The following is a 249-nucleotide window of genomic DNA, read 5'->3' as shown; positions in this document are numbered from 1 at the left end:
TCAAACCCGAAAATATCATTTGTAGGAATGGTACATAATCTTTAAAATAATCCGATCAGCGTATTATCCAAATTGAATCTACTTGTTCCAAAATTACCTAGGAACTGGTAAAGGAACAAAGTCACTCCAGGAATTTGTATCAGTGTCGAGCACAAATGTTTTAGCTGTAGGCCCTCTACATTGAGGACCATATTGACCAGTGACAATGTAGATGTATCTCCCATCCGTTACCATACCTAAATGTGAATG

The 249-nt window shown here is 37.3% G+C and overlaps 1 protein-coding gene across 1 annotated transcript in view; it reads right to left on the bottom strand.

Annotated features, from left to right (window-relative positions):
- Nucleotides 1–249, bottom strand: part of LOC111832524 (kelch repeat-containing protein At3g27220-like) — a gene marked incomplete at its 3' end in the record, with an annotated part of 1059 nt that overhangs the window by 507 nt on the left and 303 nt on the right. The window contains exon 2 of the mRNA XM_023789314.1: nucleotides 98–236. Within this exon, the coding sequence (XP_023645082.1) occupies nucleotides 98–236 (139 nt within the window). The remainder of the gene's footprint in view (nucleotides 1–97; nucleotides 237–249) is intronic.

Source organism: Capsella rubella, unplaced genomic scaffold (assembly GCF_000375325.1).
Source record: "Capsella rubella cultivar Monte Gargano unplaced genomic scaffold, Caprub1_0 scaffold_43, whole genome shotgun sequence".
In the NCBI taxonomy this organism is placed as follows: Eukaryota; Viridiplantae; Streptophyta; class Magnoliopsida; order Brassicales; family Brassicaceae; genus Capsella; species Capsella rubella.
This window is presented reverse-complemented; position numbering and strand designations above follow the sequence as displayed.